Source organism: Hyla sarda, chromosome 13, assembly GCF_029499605.1.
Source record: "Hyla sarda isolate aHylSar1 chromosome 13, aHylSar1.hap1, whole genome shotgun sequence".
Lineage (NCBI taxonomy): Eukaryota > Metazoa > Chordata > Amphibia > Anura > Hylidae > Hyla > Hyla sarda.
The window spans coordinates 11,158,678-11,176,421 of NC_079201.1; the positions used below are offsets into that span (position 1 = coordinate 11,158,678).

General features: G+C 43.2%; 2 protein-coding genes across 2 annotated transcripts in view; one reads left to right on the top strand and one right to left on the bottom strand.

The window, feature by feature from the left end:
* The window catches only part of CA10 (carbonic anhydrase 10), a 197,536-nt gene that overhangs the window by 125,444 nt on the left and 54,348 nt on the right, over window positions 1–17,744 (top strand). The window contains exon 4 of the mRNA XM_056550620.1: window positions 3,346–3,488. Within this exon, the coding sequence (XP_056406595.1) occupies window positions 3,346–3,488 (143 nt within the window). The remainder of the gene's footprint in view (window positions 1–3,345; window positions 3,489–17,744) is intronic.
* The window catches only part of UTP18 (UTP18 small subunit processome component), a 173,647-nt gene that overhangs the window by 62,220 nt on the left and 93,683 nt on the right, over window positions 1–17,744 (bottom strand). The gene's annotated exons all lie outside the window — the stretch shown is intronic.

The window sequence follows — 17,744 nt, forward strand, 5'->3', positions numbered from 1 at the left end:
TCTGACCAGGAGATACAGTATTCTGCTCGGAAGTTCTTCCCATTGTTCCCCTAAAGTGGGATTATCCATTGTGATTAGCGCCACTTCAAAGGGAGAAGATGACTGGTTGGTGTATCCGAAAAAAGGGAGCTATGGCGGCTTAGAAAAAGTACAAAACGAGCGTGGAAGTTAAATACAATCTGAGTTTTTATAGTCTTTGATCAACATGTACGTGACCACTTGCTATTTTACGTCAACCCCATCTAAGTACATTCCAGGCGCTGATTCTTTTGAAAATTATTTTACAGTCGAAACATTAAAGGGGTATTCCATAAAAAAATATTTTATATATATATCTCAATTGGCTCCAGAAAGTTAAACGGATTTGTAAATTACTTCTATTAAAAAAAATCTTAATCCTTCCAATAATTATCAGCTGCTGAAGTTGAGTTGTTCTATTCTGTCTGGCAACAGTGCTCTCTGCTGACCTCCCTGCTTGTCTCGGGAACTGCACAGAGTAGAAGAGGTTTACTATGGGGATTTGCTTCTACTCTGGGCGGTTCCCGAGACAGGTGTCATCAGAGAGCACTTAGACAGAAAAGAACAACTCAACTTCAGCAGCTCATAAGTACTGAAAGGATTAAGATTTTTTTTAAATTTTTTTTTATAGAAGTAATTCACAAATCTGTTTAACTTTCTGGAGCCAGTTGGCATCTAAAAAATATTTTTTTAAATGTTTTTTTTTTCTGGATAACCCCTTTAAAGGGGGTTTTCACTATATTATACATGAGTACACCACTTTCTAATACTGTTTCTGTGTAAGTCCCTCTTGTTGTTTGGTTCCAATGTGTCCTAGTCATGTGTGGACACAAAGTTCCTTATCTTTTCAGGGTGTTTGCCCTGCTTCTCAAAAAGGGTGCAGTAGGGCCTTATAGAGAAAAAGATATATATATATATATATATATATATATATATATATATATATATATATATATATATATGTATATATACCAATATATACCAACAAAAAAAATAAAAAATATCGCTATCGGCCATTGTTAACGGGGTACTTCGCCCCTAGACATCTTATCCTTTATCCAAAGGATAGGGGATAAGATGTTTGATCACGGGGGTCCCTGCGGCCTCACATTATGTTCAGAACACTGGCTTTGGGTGGCTGTGGTGGTGATGTTATGCCACGCCCCCTCCATTCATGTCTATGGGAGGGGGTGTTACAGCTGTCACGCCCCCTCCCATAGACATGAATGGAGGGGTTGTGGCACGACACCCCAACCACGGGTGTCCGAAGCAAATGTTCTGAACATAATGTGAAGCCGCAGGGACCCCCGCGATCAAACATCTTATCCCCTATCATATTGTCAATGTTCATTACAGCACATGCACAGTGAATCTGCTAGTGTTTCTCAACAACATACTCACTGCGCATGCGCGGTAATAAACATTGACAGTGCACGCACTGGCACACCATACAGGGATGGGCAGGCACGCCCAGTCTGTCAATCACCGGGAGGATCAGGTGTGATGTAAGTAGAGAGAGGCATTGTGACCCGGGGCAAAAGGGGCCTCTCTGACTCTCCGAAACGGGTTAAAAAGCCTAGTATAAAATGTTAACTCAAACTAAGAAGAGGGGCTGGAGATGTCATGGGTAGTACTTGATATTCATTTGCCCCTTTGGCAAATTTTATCATATCCAGAGGCGGCTCTACCATTAGGCAAGTTAGGCGGCCGCCTAAGGCCTCGCACTGGCAAGGGCCTCGCAGCTGCCTAGCTCGCCACCCCTCTGATAAAGTACATCCTGTACTTTAGCACTGCCGCTGATTCTCCTCCCAGTCTTGTGTGGTGTCCCGGTACAGGGCGTGTCCTGTCCCTTTTGTCTGGAGTCCCCTCAGCCAGAGTCCCTCCATATTGGCATGTCCTGTCCCTTTTGTCTGGAATCCCCTCAGCCAGCGTCCCGCTTATGGGCTCTCCTGAAGGGCTAACCTCTAGTCGCCTAGGCACGCGACCTCTAAGGTCCTATACAGAGGTATCCTATCTGAATTAAATATATAAATATATACATTGCATATAAACATATTGAGAGGCGACTCGCCTCTCAATATGTTAATATGCAATGTATATATTTATATATTTAATTCAGATAGGATACCTCTGTATAGGACCTTAGAGGTCGCGTGCCTTTAATTTATGTTATGTTATGCTATGGTTTAAGGACCTTTGGGTCATGTGATATACCCAGAGTTTCAGAGGTCAGGACTGACAGGTTCTGCTGACCAATGAGCTTTGTCCCTCCCCCTTAGTTTATAAGGGGCTGCTGCCACTAGATTCCCTCTCTTGGCTCCTGCTCTTTAGTTCCAGACTATCACAGAAAGCACAACTCATATCTCATCATCAATTCAAGCTAGGCCTGAAGCCTTATCTTCCGCAGCCACTAAAACGTGAGTTATCCAGCTCAAAACTACTAAAATCCTGTGTGACTACTGCAACTCAATTAGCTTCAATCAGTAGCACAGTGGCTAGCAAACCAAAGCTCATTGCATTCAGAAGTCCCAGCAAACCTGTAAGGATCCTGAACTACGGTCCTCTATATAAAGACTGTTCTTTTATCTGCAGTTGCATAAAATATGCGGTAAAGTCTATTCCGGTTTCATCAAATATCTGCTGTGGACATTCAATTATTTCTCCCTACCGTTTCTGGGACGGTTTGCGGTAGGACCATTTATCTAAGGAAACGTCACCCTGGCGTCACGACAACATAGGGTTAATTCCAACATACCCTACACTATTACCTGCACCACCTAGTCACCACACACATAGCGGGAGAGCCCACAGCAGGGCAGTAAGAAGAGAAGGCAGAGATGGCAGGAATGTAAAAGGGAGCAGAATAACAGTGGGGAAAGAAAAATGGTCTAAATGGGGTAAGGTGGGGAGGGGGGCTTTATAAGAGATGAGGAAGAGTTAAATTAAGGGGGGATAGGAGTGATCTGTAAGCGTGAGAGGAGGAACGGTATTTAAAGGAGTAAAAGCAGTAAAGTAGATAGGGGAAAGTGCCTGATTGCATGGGGTACAGGGCTCGTAAATATCTGGCTGTCCCATAGAGATACTTGGAGGGGGCATGTCGGCGGCCGTTTCGTGCTGGGATCGACACATCTCCTTTCATGGTCCCGGTGTGGAGTGCCCAAGGTGCTGCCCACCCACACTACATTACAACATCTCGTCAGGGAGGGCCTTGCGGTTGAGTTTCGCCTAAGGCCTTACAATGTCTAGAGCCTCCTATGACCATATCATGTACATACTGGTTTTGTTTTGTACACAACTTATACTCGTAGTATTGTTCTTCTATTACAGTGCCTTCTTTTTGGGGACTGGTAAACTCAGCCTGGAATCTGTGCGCAGTCGGGAAGAGGCAGTCGCCTATCAACATAGAAACCAGCCATATGATATTTGACCCTTTCCTAACATCGCTGCGCATCAACACCGGTGGACGGAAGGTAAGAAATCGTCTTTTCGTACCAACTTGTACAGAAATAATACGGGGCGATTCCAAAAGGATGGTCCAAAGTTAGGTTGGGTTGACATCACGTTTTTACCAATACGGGAGAGCATACGGCTTGGGGGGAGCTAAAACCTTGCGCCCCCGTATCCCTGCCGTATGCCGCCCGTATGTAATTCATTTCAGTGAGCCGACCGGAGTGAAACGCTGACTCCGGTCGGCTCGTTTTTGCCTTGTATGTGGTTTTCCGTAGTCGACCACGATTTTAGGTCCGGTGGAAAACCGCATACGGGGCAAAAAATTAGCCGACCGGAGTCAGCGTTTCACTCGGGTCGGCTCATTGAAATGAATTACATACGGGCGGCATACGGCAGGGATACGGGGGCGCAAGGTTTTAGCTCCCCCCAAGCCGTATGCGCTCCCGTATTGGTAAAAACGTGACGTCAACCCAGCTTTATAGCCTCATATTCATGACCAAGAAAACAAAACACAAATGTATTACCGTGAGGAATTGCCCATAGCAACCAATCAGATCGCTTCTTTCATTTTGCATAGAGATTTATCAGAACCTGTCCAGAGGAAAAGATGCTGAGTTGCCCATAGCAACCAATCAGATCACTACTTTCACTTTTGAAAAGGCCTCTGGAAAATGAAAGTAGTGATCCGATTGGTTGCTATGGGCAACTCAGCAACTTTTCCTGTGGACGGGTTCTGATAAATCTCTATGCAAAATGAAAGCAGTGATCTGACTGGTTGCTATGGGCAACTGGTCAACGTTTCCTCAGCACAGGTTTTGATAAATCTCCCCCCCGGTGTGTATACGAGATTCATCTATACAACACAAATGTTCATATTGATTTCCATTGGTGACACGATAGATGTCTGGGTGGCCATCCATTTCTGTCCAGATTAGGCCAGCATATCCCGGATTATGGACCTCACTGTTTCAGTCATGCGTTGTCCTAGGTCCCTCAGATCCTGTGGATTGGGAAAGTCCTTGTTGTAGCCCCACAGCATGAAGAGGCAGGGATTTAGATCTGGTGATTGTGAAGGCCAGAGCAACATTGGCGAACCATTGTTTCCGGCATGGCTGATCCAACATTTTGGTAGTGCCACTCAGAGTACCGGTACTCCTCCCCTAGGGGATATGACATCTGATTGCAAGGGTCCTGCCGCTGTACCCGGCGTTTGTTTAGAGCGTTGGGCGCAGCGCCGGAGGCTCGTGATGTCACGGCCACGCCCCCTCAATGCAAATCTATGGGAGGGGGCGTGACTGCCATCACGCCCCCTCTCATAGATTTGCATTGAGGGGGTGTGGTTGTGACATCACGAACGGGGTGTGGCGTGACATCACGAGTGGGGTGTGGCCGTGATGTCACAAGCCTCCGCCCCGCATTGCCAGTCATCCGGCACGGAGCGAAGTTCGCTCTGTGCACCGAAAGTCTGGGGTGCCGCAGCAAAATCGCAGGTATCACCAGCGGCGGGACCCCCGCAATCGGTCATCTTATCCCCTATCCTTTGGATAGAGGATAAGATGTCTAGGGGCGGAGTACCCCTTTAACCCATCACCTTCAAGAACCGACTGTCCTCATTCCTCATATGTCCCAGTCCTTGACAAGTGGTTTTGTAAGAAGGTTATCGATGGTACGGTGTATATTTCCCTCATCACGTAGTCATCCCACATAACATCACTAGCCTTGCCAAAACACATTACTGGATTTTCTTGCTAGTAAATATTTGATGAATTTAATGTACGCGGGTTATTACGGAGGGCGACGGCTATTCATCTGAGGGGATCACATGATGAGAGGTCAGCGTAATCTATGGACCTCCACAACCCTACAGAACCGCTGTTTTCATACTGTATTCCCTCTATATGCTACAATAGGATATATGCAAAAAGGATGGTCTAATGTAGACAACCCAGTTTGTATGTGTGTATATATATATATATATATATATATATATGCGCTTCTATTACCCACGGGGGCCCCTTTTCATCCACAGAACCCACACCCAGAAGTGCGGTAGTTTAAGTCTTTTTCTTTTATTGTTGTCTCTGACCTTTCCCAGCATTCCATGTGTCCAGAGACTAGATGTTATAAGTCACATGGTCTCCAGGGGGCGTGGCTATGCTGCCGTAGGTGAGTGGATAGCATGACTTCAGTAAATCCTTCCCAGCCTGCTATCCACCCACTGCAGCATAGCCACTCCCCTTGGATATCATGTGACTTAAAGGGGTACTCCGGTGGAACACAGAGCTCTCTGCTGACATCATGACCACAGTGCTCTCTGCTGACACCTCTGTCCATTTTAAGAACTGTCCAGAGTAGGAGAAAATCCCCATAGAAAACATATGCTACTCTGGACAGTTCCTAAAATGGACAGAGATGTCAGCAGAGAGCACTGTGCTCGTGGGACCCCCGCGATCAGACATCTTATACATTATCCTTTGGATAGGGGATAAGATGTCTAGGGGTGGAGTTCCCCTTTAAGTCTTGGGCTCAGGTAGTGGCATGAAAATGTAAACATATATCCTGCCACCCAAGTCATCACTGGATGTACGCTTTAAAAGGAGCTTAATGTATCCACAGTGTTGTAGGTCTGGATCCATAGACCCCAATATATTCGACGGTGTGTCATTTTGGCCTCGGTTCGGGGAGTATGTCGCAGGGTTGCTGGAACACATATTGAGCAGTATATATATATATATATATATATATATATATATATATATATGTATATATAAAAAAAATGTTTACCATAGGACCCTATGTATGATGGTTGCCACTAAGTGGCACCCATTATAGATATAAGTCAGATGGATACATCAGGTACTCCCCCCTAGACAATGCTGATGCAGTGTGAAATGAGCTTTACGCTTAAAGGGGTACTCCAGTGGAAAACAATTTTATTCAAATCAACTGGTGCCAGAAAGTTAAACAGATTTGTAAATTACTTCTATAAAAAAAAAACGTAATCCTTCCAGTACTTATCAGCTGCTGTATGCTTCAAAGGAAGTTGTGTAGTTTTTTCCAGTCTGACCGCAGTGCTCTCTGCTGACACCTCTGTTCGTGTCAGGAACTGTCCAGAGCAGGATAGGTTTGCTATGGGGATTTGCTTCTACTCTGGACAGTTCCTGACAAAGACAGAGGTGTCAGCAGAGAGAACTGTGGTCAGACAGAAAGGAAATTCAAAAAGAAAAGAACTTCCTGTGGAGCAAACAGCAGCTGATAAGTACTGAAGGATTAAGATTTTTCAATAGAATTCATTTAGAAATCTGTTTAAAGGGGTTATCCAGGAAAAACCTTTATATATATATATATATATATATATATATATATATATATATATATATATATCTATCTGTCTGTCTATCTATCTATCTATCTATCTATCTATCTATCTATCTATATATATATATATATATATATATATATCAACTGGCTCCAGAAAGTTAAACAGATTTGTAAATTACTTCTATTAAAAAATCTTCATCCTTTCAGTACTTATGAGCTGCTGAAGTTGAGTCGTGCTCTCTGATGACACCTGTCTCGGGAAACGCCCAGTTTAGAAGCAAATCCCCATAGCAAACCTCTTCTACTCTGTGCAGTTCCCAAGACAAGCAGAGATGTCAGCAGAGAGCACTGTCACCAGACAGAAAACAACAACTCAACTTCAGCAGCTGATAAGTACTGGAAGGATTAAGATTTTTTTAATAGAAGTCATTTACAAATCTGTTTAACTTTCTGGAGACAGTTGATATTATAAAAGAAAAGTTTTTCCCTGGAATACCCCTTTAACTTTCTGGCATCAGTTGATTTAAAAATTCACAGCAGAGTATCCCTTTAATTTGCTGGATTTTCTACATGTCCTTGAAACAAACAGTAGTAATTCTGCAGATAGCTAAGGATAAAAAAAAAAAAAAAATGCCTATTACCAGTAACAAATGCACAAATGTAACCCTAAAAAAGTCACATTGCAAAAATAATATATAATATATACCTATATGTTCATAGGAGAAAACAAAACAAAAGTCTAAAGAGCAGAAAATAATAAAAGATGCATTGTTTTCTATAAACCCTTTAAAACTGCCATTTCATTAAAAATTCCATTCCGTATCTGGTAACATAGTAACAGAAAATCAGAGATTACCATGCTTCGCCATCTGTGCGGATTAATGTTCTTTCTAAAACAAAGAGCTGCAGATGAAAGGGAAAGATTTGCAGATAAAGGATAAAAATATGAAATATTTGTTGATTTTGCACCCGGTCGGGTGATAGTGTCAGAATATGTAACAACTCTCCCCTCCTATAGGAGAGACTGCAGTAGGACAATGTTCTCGTCTTAGATTCCTATCCTCTTCTATACACTGGAGATTGCTTATTGCTGCTTTTTAAATTGCCGTTTACTTTGCGCCGTATTAAAATTCCAAACCGTTTACCATATTTTCCTTCAGACGGCCAGAATGGGATTTATCTACATTAGTCGCAATGGGCAGACATCTGCTCGTATCCGGGGAGAGCTGACAATATCCAGAGGCGAGCACTAAGTCATTTGCCCAAAGTACTACTAAACATGTGACATTAAAAAAATTGTTATGTGAAGAAAGTGATAATAGGAACCATCAGATGTTGGATCCGGCAGGGAAGTCGCATGTGAAACCTTAGGAAGGAGTCATCAGTGGGACTTCCTGTCATTTTGAGTTAAACAGAATAATCAGTCAAAAACCTCTTAGAACAATAAATGGAAAGAGAGACTAGATAGATAGATAGATAGATAGATAGATAGATAGATAGATAGATAGATAGATAGATAGATAAATAGATAGGATAGATAGATATGAGATAGATATGAGATAGATAGATATGAGATAGATATGAGATAGATAGATAGATAGATAGATATGAGATAGATATGAGATAGATATGAGATAGATATGAGATAGATATGAGATAGATAGATAGATATGAGATAGATAGATATGAGATAGATAGGAGATAGATAGATATGAGATAGATAGATATATATGAGATAGATAGATAGATAGATATGAGATAGATAGATATGAGATAGATAGATATGAGATAGATATGAGATAGATAGATATGAGATAGATATGAGATAGATATGAGATAGATATGAGATAGATATGAGATAGATAGATATGAGATAGATAGATATGAGATAGATAGATAGATAGATATGAGATAGATAGATATGAGATAGATAGATAGATATGAGATAGATAGATAGATATGAGATAGATAGATAGATAGATATGAGATAGATAGATATGAGATAGATAGATAGATATGAGATAGATATGAGATAGATATGAGATAGATATGAGATAGATAGATATGAGATAGATAGATAGATAGATAGATAGATATGAGATAGATAGATAGATAGATAGATATGAGATAGATAGATATGAGATAGATATGAGATAGATAGATATGAGATAGATATGAGATAGATGATAGATAGATAGATAGATAGATAGATATTTGTACAGTGAAAGACAGAATAACAACAAAGGTACACAAAATGCATTTCAAATAAATTATGAATGTATTTGTATAAATATTCAATTCCCTGTCAATCACCAACATTTCTGGCTCCTAGGAGTGTCTTATACAAGTATGAGCTGAGATTAGGAGCACTCTCTTAAAGGGAGTGCTTCTAATCTCAGCTTGTTACCTGTATAATAGACACCTGTCCCCAGAATCAATCAGATTCCAAACTCTCCACCATGGCCAAGACCAAAGAGCAGTCTAAGGATGTCAGGGTCCGGACTGTAGATCTACACAAGGCTGGAATGGGCTACAAGACCATCACCAATCACATCAGTGAGAAGTTTACAACATGTAACAAATGGACAGAAAAAACATGTAGCTCACTTAGCAACAAAATATACCTGAGGTTACTGGTGTTGCCTAAACCCAAATAGGCCAGAAATTAGTACAAAAATAATAATATGATATATATACAAATAATATGTGGCCAGTCCTCAAAGGTATTTAAGATAAGAAGATGGTTAGATCCAGTACAATGAAATATGAGGATTTATTAAATAAAAGGCAATGTATTACGTAGAATAACTGAAGTCTCGCGCAGGGCCCTCGCGCAGGCGCCAGATAATTATTGTAGATATAGGGACATTAGAAAACAATAATAGCAATATAATAGATGTTCCCCACTATTAGTTTGGGGTATAATAAATACGGCTAAATGATACAGGTGGAGATAAAATGATTAGGGATAAGATAGGTATAAAAATAGTATTAAATAAATATATAGAAAAGTATAAAAATAGTGAAAAAAATATATAGAAAAGTATAAAAATAGTGAAAAAAAATATATAGAAAAGTATAAAAATAGTGAAAAAAATATATAGAAAAGTATAAAAATAGTGCAAAGTCCACTAGTGCAAAGGTTTGCTATAACTCTCTATATTAGTTCCGCTGGAGTAACATAGTAGAATTTACAAGATGATGATAGAAATGCACCACTGCACCACTCACCACCCTATTCGGTCTGGGGGCTCCTTAGTTCAGCGTTGCATGCGGGCTGGCATGGACTGGCGACCGGCCTGATGCTAGCGGTGCCTGTTGGAGGATGCGCTGGGCAGTCGTGGCTGGGGAGCTCTGTGCGGTAAAATAGATGATCTCCAGTACGGTGTTGTAGTAAAATACTGTAGAATCTTTTTTCCCCATTCATCCAAAAACACATTTGTGAGGTCAAACACTGATGTTGGGTGAGAGGGCCTGGCTCTCAATCTCCATCATAATTTCTCCCAGATGCGTTAGATGAGGTTAAAGGGGTACTCCGCTGCCCCAGCATTCGGAACATTTTGTCCCGAACGCTGGGTGCAGACGGCGGGGGTCGTGACGTCACGAGGTACAAAATCACTAAGACAGAAGCAGAGTCAGGACAGGCTATGGGTCAAACCTAGAGAGTAACATGGTACAAACTCAACAGGTCAGACCTACAAGGTCAGAGAAACCAAGAAGATGGGGTACAAACTCAACTAAAGGAAAGACAGAGTCAGGACAAACTATGGGTCAAACCTAGAGAGTAGCGTGGTACAAACTCAACAGATCAGACCTACAAGGTCGGAGAAACACAAGAAGATGAGGTACAAACTCAACTAAAGGAAAGACAGAGTCAGGACAAACTATGGGTCAAACCGAGAGAGTAGCGTGGTACAAACTCAACAGATCAGACCTACAAGGTCGGAAAAACACAAGAAGATGAGGTACAAACTCAACTAAAGGAAAGACAGTCAGGACAAACTATGGGTCAAACCTAGAGAGTAGCGTGGTACAAACTCAACAGGTCAGACCTACAAGGTCGGAGAAACACAAGAAGATGAGGTAAAAACTCAACTAAAGGAAAGACAGAGTCAGGACAAACTATGGGTCAAACCTAGAGAGTAGCGTGGTACAAACTCAACAGGTCAGACCTACAAGGTCGGAAAAACACAAGAAGATGAGGTACAAACTCAATTAAGGAAAGACAGTCAGGACAAACTATGGGTCAAACCTAGAGAGTAGCGTGGTACAAACTCAACAGGTCAGACCTACAAGGTCGGAGAAACACAAGAAGATGAGGTACAAACTCAACTAAAGGAAAGACAGAGTCAGGACAAACTATGGGTCAAACCTAGAGAGTAGCGTGGTACAGACTCAACAGGTCAGACCTACATGGTCGGAGAAAAACAAGAGGATGAGGTATAAACTCAACTAAAGGAAAGACAGAGTCAGGACAAACTATGGGTCAAACCTAGAGAGTAGCGTGGTACAGACTCAACAGGTCAGACCTACAAGGTCAGAGAAACCAAGAAGATGAGGTACAAACTCAACTAAAGGAAAGACAGAGTCAGGACAAACTATGGGTCAATCCTAGGGAGTAGCGTGGTACAGACTCAACAGGCAAAGACAAAGGTCAAGCCACAGGAGGTCAGCAAGGATAAACAGTGAACACGGAAAACGAGGGCTGGGAAGAACCTCTATCCAAGTGCAAGTTAAAATGTCCTATCACCGGCAAGTGTGAGCGCCCTGCACCCTACTCCGGCACCAGCCCTTCCGGTTGACCAAATAAAGCTGACGACTATGCCAGAAAGAAGATGTATGCAGCGCTGGAGCCAGACAAGGTATGTATGTTACAGACTGGCCAATCAGGAGACCCAGGCACTGAACCAATTATATTAGTGCTGATCGCTCCATCTATCAGAGCTCTGCGTGCTCTATTTAAAGGGGTACTCCTGTGCCGGAGCCTTCTGAACATCCAGTTCAGAAGGCTTGGAGCAGCGGTCACGATGTCATGGCCCAGCCCACCTCATGACATCACGCCACGCCCCCTCCATTGATGTGTATGGGAGGGGGCGTGACGCCCCTCCCATAGACATCAATGGAAGGGGTGTGGCATGACATCACAAGGGGGCGTGGCCATGATGCCACGACCGCTGCTCCAAGCCTTCTGAATCGGATGTTCAGAAGGCTCGGGCACGGGAGTACCCCTTTAAAGTAGCCATTTTGCTCAGGTAGTTGCCAGTTATTGTCTTGCTAGCCACTCCTGGAATTAAAGGGGAACTCCAGTACAGAACATCTTATCCCCTATCCCAGTGGTTGGACCTCCTGCCCGCCACCCCGACTCTTCATGTATCTCTCGGGTCAGAGATATACAAGATTGCAGGGGGTTGTCCTGCCGCAATCAGACACTTCCTGTGGAAAGGGAATAAGAATGTATATACCGGAGTCCCCCTTTAATGCGGAAATAGCAGCTAATGCACCAAGCAAATAACTAGGGAAAGATATGGGAAGACTAGTAGTTTAGGATACCTAATAAATAAACTGGATGCAAATAGAAAATAAATAAAACGTTACCAATTTCTATCTGCAATATATATAACATAATATTGATGTATACAAGAGTCACTGTAGACAACAAGTCCCAGTATATACACAATACACAGCCAATGTTACTAATAACCCTACCAAACAGAAGTCCCCTTACAGCAGACCAGTGTTTCCCAACCAGGGTGCCTCCAGCTGTTGCAAAACTACAACTCCCAGCATGCCCGGACAGCCTTCGGCTGTCCAGGCATGCTGCGAGTTGTAGTTTTGCAACAGCTGGAGGCACCCTGGTTGGAAAACACTGCAGTAGACAAACACATTAGGCACTGATAACTGGAAACTAGTGTTTCCCAACCAAGGTGCCTACAGCTGTTGATAAACCACAACCTGTTGTCCGGGCATGCTGTGGTCCGGGCAGTTTTGCAACAGCTGGAGGCACCCTGGTTGAGAAATACTTCTCTATACTGACAAATACTGAGACTTGGGTTGCCACCTTTCTTGCAAAAAAAATAAAAAATACCGGCCATGCTAATTTGCATAATTAATTATATATGCGTGACGTCACAGGATACACATATACGGGGGAAATTTTTTTCTATTCTGACCCCTATAACTTTTCTATTTCTCCTTATACCTGTATGAGGCTCGTTTTTGAACCCCGATCTGTAGTTTCTAACAGAACCATTTTTGTTTTGATGTGACTTTTTGATCACTTTTTTTCAATTACTAGTATATAGTATAAATCAGTGTTTTCCAAATAGGAGTGCCTCCAGCTGTTGCAAAACTACAACTCCCAGCATGTTGGGCTATATAGTAGTATATAGTATAGGTCAGTGTTTCCCAACCAGGGGTGCCTCCAGCTGTTGCAAAACTACAACTCCCAGCATGTTGGACTATATAGTAGTATATAGTATAGGTCAGTGTTTGCCAACCAGAGGTGCCTCCAGCTGTTACAAAACTACAACTTCCAGCATGTTGAACTATATAGTAGTGTATAGTATAGGTCAGTGTTTCCCAACCAGAGTGCCTCCAGCTGTTGAAAAACTACAACCCCCAGCATGTTGGACTATATAGTAGTATATAGTATAGGTCAGTGTTTCCCAACCAGGAGTGCCTCCAGCTGTTGCAAAACTACAACTCCCAGCATGTTGGACTATATAGTAGTGTATAGTATAGGTCAGTGTTTCCCAACCAGAGTGCCTCCAGCTGTTGAAAAACTACAACCCCCAGCATGTTGGACTATATAGTAATATATAGTATAGGTCAGTGTTTCCCAACCAGGGGTGCCTCCAGCTGTTGCAAAACAACAACGGCTGTCCGGGCATGCTGGGTGTTGTAGTTTTGCAACAGCTGGAGGCGCTCTGGTTGGGAAACACTGGAATAGTATATGGTGGAACATTCTGGGAGTTGGAGGATCGGTTGGATAAATACCCGCCATTGCATTGCCGTTATTTTTTTATATAAAATACCGGCCAAGTGTCAACTCTGAGACATTGCATTAGATGGGAGTGTAAAATCCTGGTATTTACCTCAAACTAATGAGTCTCCGGTGGGCTTCATAGATGTATAATTGTATATACAGTATATACACGATCTGCCCAGTGATGAAAGCTGGAGACCTGGACTTCTCCTACTTCGGGTGCTGCCATTTTGCCTGAGACATTTTTTACCATATCAAAGCCTAGAGGTCAAAACTCCAATGTCTCTCCCTCATGGGTGCGCCATTTTGGCATAGTTTCTTCAAGAACTTAAAGGAGTACTCCAGAGGAAAAAAATGTTTTTAAATCAACTGGTGCCAGAAAATTAAACAGATTTGTAAATTACTTCTATATAAAAATCTTAATCCTTGCAGTACTTATCAACTGCTGTATGCTCCAGAGGAAGTTGTGTAGTACTTTCCAGTCTGACCACAGTGCTCTCTGCTGGCACCTCTGTCCATGTCAGGAACTGTCCAGAGCAAATCCTCATAGCAAACCTCTCCTGCTCTGGACAATTCCTTACATGGACAGAGGTGGCAGCAGAGAGCACTGGGGTCCGATGGTCTGATGATGGGGGATCCGACCGCTGGGACCCACCATGATCTCCCGTACGGGGCCCGACTCTGCATGGCTAATGCTCGGGTCATCAACCGTGCTAAGAGGTCGACAAACACGACCCCTCCATTCAGCTGTATGGGAGAGGCGGGTATACACGAGCGCTGCATCTCCACCTCTCCCATAGAGATACATGGAGGGGAGTGTCGGCCGTGGCTTCATGCTGCGGCTGACACCCCTCCTCTATGGGGAGAGCCGGAAAAGAGCCAGGGTCCCGTTCAGGAAATTGTGGGGGGTCCCAGTGGTCCTGCAGATAGGGGAGACATTTTTTATGGCTGCAGATCTCCTATAACAGTGGTCTCCAACCTGCGGACCTCCAGATGTTGCAAGACTACAACTCCCAGCATGCCCGGACAGCCAACGGCTGTCCGGGCATGCTGGGAGTTGTAGTTTTGCAACATCTGGAGGTCCGCAGGTTGGAGACCACTGTCCTATAAAGTCAAGGGGAGTTTGGCAAATTGTGTAACTTCCCTCCTTCGGCTGCTTTCGGCTTTCCCGACTACCTCCAGCTGCTGCCAGCTGGAGGTAGTCGGGTAAAGCTCGGAAGTAACCAGGTGGGACAACCCCTTTAAACTAGAGGTCAAGACTCCAGTGTCTCCCCCTACAGGGGACACCATTTCGTCATAGTTTTTCCAAGTACTTAGAACAGTGTTTCCCAACAAAGGAGCCTCCAGCTGTTGCAGAACTACAACTCCCAGCATATACTACTGATAATACACTAAAATACTCCAGTGAGTTAGACCAAATCCTAACCCCGGGTCTGTGTAGTGTTATAGTAAATCCTGGGCCGTTATTATTCTGGAGAAAGGGATTTTTCTCTGTAACATTTGTATTTTGGCAATGAGCGATTTCCTCCGCACTATAAATCATTCTGTCCCTGTCACCCAGCCAGAAGGGAATGGGGTGGGCATGGTGCATTATTACTAATCTCCTCCGGTACTCGTGACAGAACGCTAAGGGGGTAGGTGGTTACATTTATATTACATTTATATACTCAGAATTCAAAGTTCAAGGTGTTGTAATGTGTGCAACAGCTGGAGGCTCCCTGTTTGGGAAACACAGCCAGAAAAGGCCTGTTCAAATTATGAATTTTTTTCCTTGTTTTCCTTTTTTTTTTAACAAAAAGGCTTGCTAAAAAAAATGCCCAATGTGAACAGACCCTCACTTACCAACCCTGGTTCCTGTCTGTAGCTCCACCTCTAGTGACTTCATCACTAAAGGCTGAACTACACAGGACCAGGCCGGATGAGCAACAGAGGTGGTTAAGTGGACTTTTCTGGCAGTTTTTGGAATACTGCCACTGCAGTTTTTGAGCCAAAGCCAGAAGTGGATTTATAAGGAATAGGACATATAAAGGAAGGACTTACACTTCTCCTCCCTTATGGATCCACTTCTGACTTAGGCTCAAAAACTGCAATGGCAGATATCCAAAAACAGCCAGAAAAAAACCCAAGTGGAATCCTAGCCTCAGTCATCTATATAGATGGCTGTATACTGTATACCAACATTTATTTACCAACCCTGGTTCCTGTTTGTAGCGCCACCTCTAGTGACTTGATCACTAAAGGCAGGACTACACAGGACCAGGCCGGATCAACAATGTAAGTGAAGGGTAAGTGAAATGAGTAAGTGAACGTCTAATCACTGTATACAGTCATCTATACAGATTGCTGAATGCTATATACCTCCCCCTTTTGCCTATCCTTGACTCTGCCCCTTGACACACTGTAACAAACCTCCCCCTCATGTAATCACCTTACTACTGGGGTGACACACTGTAACAAACCTCCCCCTCATGTAATCACCTTACTACTGGGGTGACACACTATAACAAACCTCCTCCTCATGTAATTACCTTACTACTGGGGTGACACACCGTAACATACCTCCTCCTCATGTAATCTCCTTACTACTGGGGTGACACACTGTAACAAACCTCCTCCTCGTGTAATCTCCTTACTACTGGGGTGACACACTGTGATAAACCTCCTCCTCATGTGATCTCATTACTACTGGGGTGACACACTGAAACAAACCTCCTCCTCATGTAATCTCCTTACTACTGGAGTGACACACTGTAACAAACCTCCTCCTCTTGTAATCTCCTTACTACTGAGGTGACACACTGTAACAAACCTCCTCCTCATGTAATTACCTTACTACTGGGGTGACACACCGTAACAAACCTCCTCCTCATGTAATCTCCTTACTACTGGGGTGACACGCTGTAACAAACCTCCTCCTCATGTAATCTCCTTACTACTGAGGTGACACACTGTAACAAACCTCCTCCTCATGTAATCTCCTTACTACTGGGGTGACACACTGTAACAAACCTCCTCCTCATATAATCTCCTTACTACTGGGGTGACACACTGTAACAAACCTCCTCCCCATGTAATCTCCTTACTACTGGGGTGACACACTGTAACAAACCTCCTCCTCATATAATCTCCTTACTACTGGGGTGACACATTGTAACAAACCCCCTCCACATGTAATCTCCTTACTACTGGGATGACACACTATAACAAACCTCCTCCTCATGTAATCTCCTTACTACTGGGGCGACACACTGTAACAAACCCCCTCCTCATGTAATCTCTTTACTACTGGGGTGACACACTGTAACAAACCTCCTCCTCATGTAATCTCCTTACTACTGGGGTGACACACTGTAACAAACCTCCTCCTCATGTAATCTCCTTACTACTGGGGCGACACACTGTAACAAACCTCCTCCTCCTCATGTAATCATGTAATTACCTTACTATTGAGGTGACACACTGCAACAAACCTCCTCCTCATGTAATCTCCTTACTACTGGGGTGATACACTGTAACAAACCTCCTCCTCATGTAATCTCCTTACTACTGGGGTAACACACTGTAACAAACCTCCTCCTCATGTAATTACCTTACTACTGGGGTGACACACCGTAACAAACCTCCTCCTCATGTAATCTCCTTACTACTGGGGTGACACACTGTAACAAACCTCCTCCTCATGTAATCACCTTACTACTGAGGTGACACACTGTAACAAACCTCCTCCTCATGTAATCTCCTTACTACTGGGGTGACACACTGTAACAAACCTCCTCCTCATATAATCTCCTTACTACTGGGGTGACACACTGTAACAAACCTCCTCCCCATGTAATCTCCTTACTACTGGGGTGACACACTGTAACAAACCTCCTCCTCATATAATCTCCTTACTACTGGGGTGACACATTGTAACAAACCCCCTCCACATGTAATCTCCTTACTACTGGGATGACACACTATAACAAAC